Source organism: Geospiza fortis, unplaced genomic scaffold, assembly GCF_000277835.1.
Source record: "Geospiza fortis unplaced genomic scaffold, GeoFor_1.0 scaffold167, whole genome shotgun sequence".
NCBI classification, from domain to species: Eukaryota; Metazoa; Chordata; class Aves; order Passeriformes; family Thraupidae; genus Geospiza; species Geospiza fortis.
Window position 1 is genome coordinate 1,832,725 of NW_005054355.1, and position 4,249 is coordinate 1,836,973.

The window sequence follows — 4,249 nt, forward strand, 5'->3', positions numbered from 1 at the left end:
TTAACACATCTTTTGCTAAAATATTGTTCCTCCAGAACTACTTTAACATCACTCCAAAGTACCTTTAAAAACTGTCCTACTGATACTCATTTTGTAATAATATTCAAACTGTTCACTTCAAAGAAGGAACACAAATTGCTATGATATGGCACTGTCTTCTCTTGAGAAAAGGAATGCAGAAACCATTGTGACAGTAAAATTATTTTCTGAGATCAAAACTCCTAGTTAAAGCCATGAATCTATACAGTCATATGCCACAGTATTTAAAGTTATTAGATGTTTTTAAATAGACATTCACAGAAGCTACTTAATCAGTGCTTGGTAGAAACAGAGGCAGCTCAATAAGCAGAATGTATATCAAAATTATGCAACAGAAACTCATCAGCAAATGCTTAATACTTTTTCCCTATTAACATAATTATTTTGTAGTCAGTAAAAATGAAAATGACATGTTAGCATTTCAAAAACATGAGAAAATGACCCTCTAGGCTTTATATAACTATCAAAACAAGTACCAATACTTTATTTGCAAGTTATTGTGCAAGAAATTATTGACTCAGCAAGTTTACCAGCCAACAAAGTGTGAGCTCTACCAGTTATAATCAATTTACATGTAATGAAATGTCTAAATATGAATTTAAATGAGTTCTTGTCATTTCACGTTGATGAGCTGCTTTATCATCATAGATATGGACAGTGACCATAGCTAATGTTGCAGAAACAGCAAAGCATGCACAAGTTTCATGAGCCAATGGTAACCCAGCCGGAATAAATTTGTTTTCATATAAAAAGACAGCCTTGAACTGCTAAGCCATGTTTATTTTCCAGTCAAATTAAGAAAAATACTTTCTACGAGGTTATTTCCAAACATTTGCTATATATGCTGCATCCACTGCAAATACACAGTATGAATCACAAGTTTTCTTACCTTGAAACCTACTGCATTTCTCTTGCAATGCATGAAAAGAACTCTGAGGCCAACAAAAAATAAAGAACCTTTCACCATCATCCCTGTTGTATATAAATATACATTCATAAAACTTGCAAAAGAAATATTCTGGAGATTAAGACAATTCTAGGTTCTATTACAGCACATTGGTCATATCCCCGCACAACCATCTTTAATACAATCATCAAAAATTTAAAACAACTGGGGCAAATGAAATAAAGTTCCATTGCAGTGCTGATCAGATGATATGTTGGAAAAATGCAAGACAAAGACAGCTTTAACATACAAGAATGTGTAATTAAAGGTCGGCCTCAAAAATGTCTTCATTTAATACAATTAAATGAATATAATGACACCAACTTTATCAAAAGGACACCATTAAGTCCTAAAGTGATTTTCATTTTGCTTATGATAGAGGAAGTAAGATAAACAAAGCTTAACATATTCTAAATTATAATCCTTTTCATTTCCCCTAGCTTTATTAATCATATAGATATTCCGATAGAATACTCAAATATAATTTTTACTGATATACACAATCATTCAAATGCATATTTGGTACAATTTCTTATTTTTGGTGTTCAGTAGTTGCTTTTGTTTTGATAAAATGATATAGCAGATTTATGCTTAACATCACAGATACATTTTTTCTATGTAAAGAATTACAGAGCTTTTTCAATTGTGGAATGGTATGTTTCTACATGTGAAATTTTAAAAATGCTGCATGAACCTGTGACTTTGTCATTACACAGATAAACCATCAGAAACTGTAATGAGCATGAGGTGACACACATTTCTATCTTGGCTTCATACAAGTATGGACACATTCAAAATGTTTTAACATCTGTATGATTTGCTGTTACTTTGGTGATTGTGATATTCCAGGTGCAGATGCAAAGTGCACCTTAATGGTCCTCAAAGAAGTACTTTTATCCCCCTGTATTTTAAAGGCATCAGATTCTTTTATTCTCCCTTGTAGCGAGGAGGTCTCTTCTCCTTAAATGCAAGAAGGCCTTCAATTCTATCTTTTGTTGGGATAGTCTGCAATGAGCAGAGTAACAATTCATTACTGACACCAAAAACAATACCAAGAAAAATATTTTCATACAAATCCTAGTTCTTCAATGCATCCAAGATGCACAAGAAAAACTATAATAACTATAATACAACAGGAAAATTAAAACTATACAGTCAGATATAGGAATGTATCAGACACTTCAAGGGCATGACAAAAGGCTGATGAACAATTTGCGTGGAGAAACACGCAAATTGTTCATCTTTTCTCCAAACAGATGAGTTTAAAAATTCTGTAGGGTTTGAGGTTTGTTGTAGTTTTGTTTTTCTTTTGGGGGTGGGAGGTGGGGGGAAGAAAGGAAAGTGGGGTTTGGGTTTCTTGGAGGTTTTTTGGGTTAATTTTCGGTTTTTGGGAGGGGGGAAGAAGGTTAATAATTTGATTACCACATCTTAAATAAGCATATAATGCTGATGCTTCTATTTCCATCATAAAAATCTTGTCTCAAAGTATTATGAGAACATATAATCTCAAACACATCATTCCCATGTTTCACTGGCAAAAAGGTTTGTCTCAAATTTTTACTGGTTAGCACATATGCCACTAGCACACGTGTTAGTGAAGTGTCCTTTGTATTCTTTCATGTTAAGCCAAAACAAAGCAAAAGCAAGGCAGATCTTGGACTGGCATGGTAGTGTATGACTGGCTAGGTGTATGGCTGGTAGGCCTCACTACCTTCACCCTAAACAGTACTGGTACCGATGTGTCCTGAACTACACCTCCTCCCTTAAATTCCTTACAAAATCAGACCAAGTAGATGGAAGTTTAAATAAAATGCCTAAAAGTTTACAGAAGAAATCACAAAGCAATATCCAGTTAAATTTCTGCATGTTTCATAAAAGGCATCACAAAGCCTGTTTTCTGTGTTTTCTTCATGTAATCATATTTACATACCTGAGCATAACAAGCTTCTTCAATTGCTAAACCTGTTACTAAGTCGACCTGAGAAAAAGAATACAATGGTTTTACAAGAATTTTTATTTATTATATATTATTTAAAATATCTAAATTACAACTCACAACTAACGTAATTATAGTGTTCTTATATGCCATATACTAAAATACTTATAAAAAGTTCTTCTACACTGCTTTAACTACTAAATATTGTGGTTTTATATGCCATATACTAAAATACTTGTGCAAAGTTCAATTACTACTACTGTAAATGCTACACTGACATGTGGTAAGAGTGGCTAAAAAATTTTTAAAAGACTCCTGATTTAGCCATACAACTAGCATGCACTACACTCAAAAAATGTCTGCTCTTTACTACAAGTCATGTGGTTAGGTAAAAACCATTAGCTACTTGTACATGTATAATAATTTCATTTACTACAGAGGAAAAGATGCACCGTATGATTACGTAATTTTTCTTCTGAAAAAAAATTGTACAATGTACCTTCAAAATGTCATATAAGAATAGGATAGCATGCCACAAATAAACACAAATTCAAGTTCAAAAGGACTTAAAACAGAAAAATAAAGAGGATCATGTCTATCCTGCATCATCATCATCATCATCATCATCATCATCATCATCATCTGTTTTTAATACATTTAGTTTCTTTGTGAGCTGTCCTGAACAGTTGAAAAGACTGAATTATTTTGGCCTCATGATTTCTCCATATGTCTTAAGCACCAGATGCTACAGAATTCACTACCTCTCCCCTTGACCACCGGAAGGACTAGGGCTATGCACCACAATCAGTTTTCAAGGGGAGATAAGTTATAGCATAAGTTATCAAATGAAGCCATAAAATGTGCCATGGTAGTTTTGTAACAACAGCTTGGACAACCATTTGGCTTGATTGGTTTTGATATATTAGATCTTGTCTTGGGCCTCAAGATTGAACTAGAGGTGAACATTCAGAGTCCATCTAACCCTATCATCCCTAATTCTCTAAACACCATTATTTTGACCTTTCAATCCACTATATCTGGTAGTCAGATAATTCAGCTTATAGCATTTTGAACCTTGGGTATTGAAATCAATCTCAAATTCCACCATTACTTGCTGTGGAAACCTAACATACTCTGTGCAATGGCATCTGAGTTTGATTCTCATGCCACCACTTACTGGTATTATGCTTTGCTGAGCTCACTGGTTGTTTTTGTGACTTTTAAGAAAAAAGGAGAAATTCATCTTCTTGGACTCATATGCTGCACATGGTATGATCCTCTTTCCGTTGTAACAGGTTGAGCTACATGATGTTTTGGTGCAGAGCCTA

The 4,249-nt window shown here is 33.8% G+C and overlaps 1 protein-coding gene across 2 annotated transcripts in view; it reads right to left on the reverse strand.

Annotated features, from left to right (window-relative positions):
* Positions 1-269: 269 nt before the first annotated feature.
* The window catches only part of AUH (AU RNA binding methylglutaconyl-CoA hydratase), a 103,412-nt gene continuing 99,432 nt past the window's right edge, over positions 270-4,249 (reverse strand). For both annotated transcript variants that reach the window (XM_031059055.1, XM_031059056.1), the window contains 2 exons: positions 2,916-2,963; positions 270-1,990 (listed from right to left, as the gene is read on the reverse strand). In XM_031059055.1, coding sequence (XP_030914915.1) covers positions 1,913-1,990; positions 2,916-2,963 — 126 coding nt within the window. In that variant the 3' untranslated portion in view covers positions 270-1,912. The remainder of the gene's footprint in view (positions 1,991-2,915; positions 2,964-4,249) is intronic.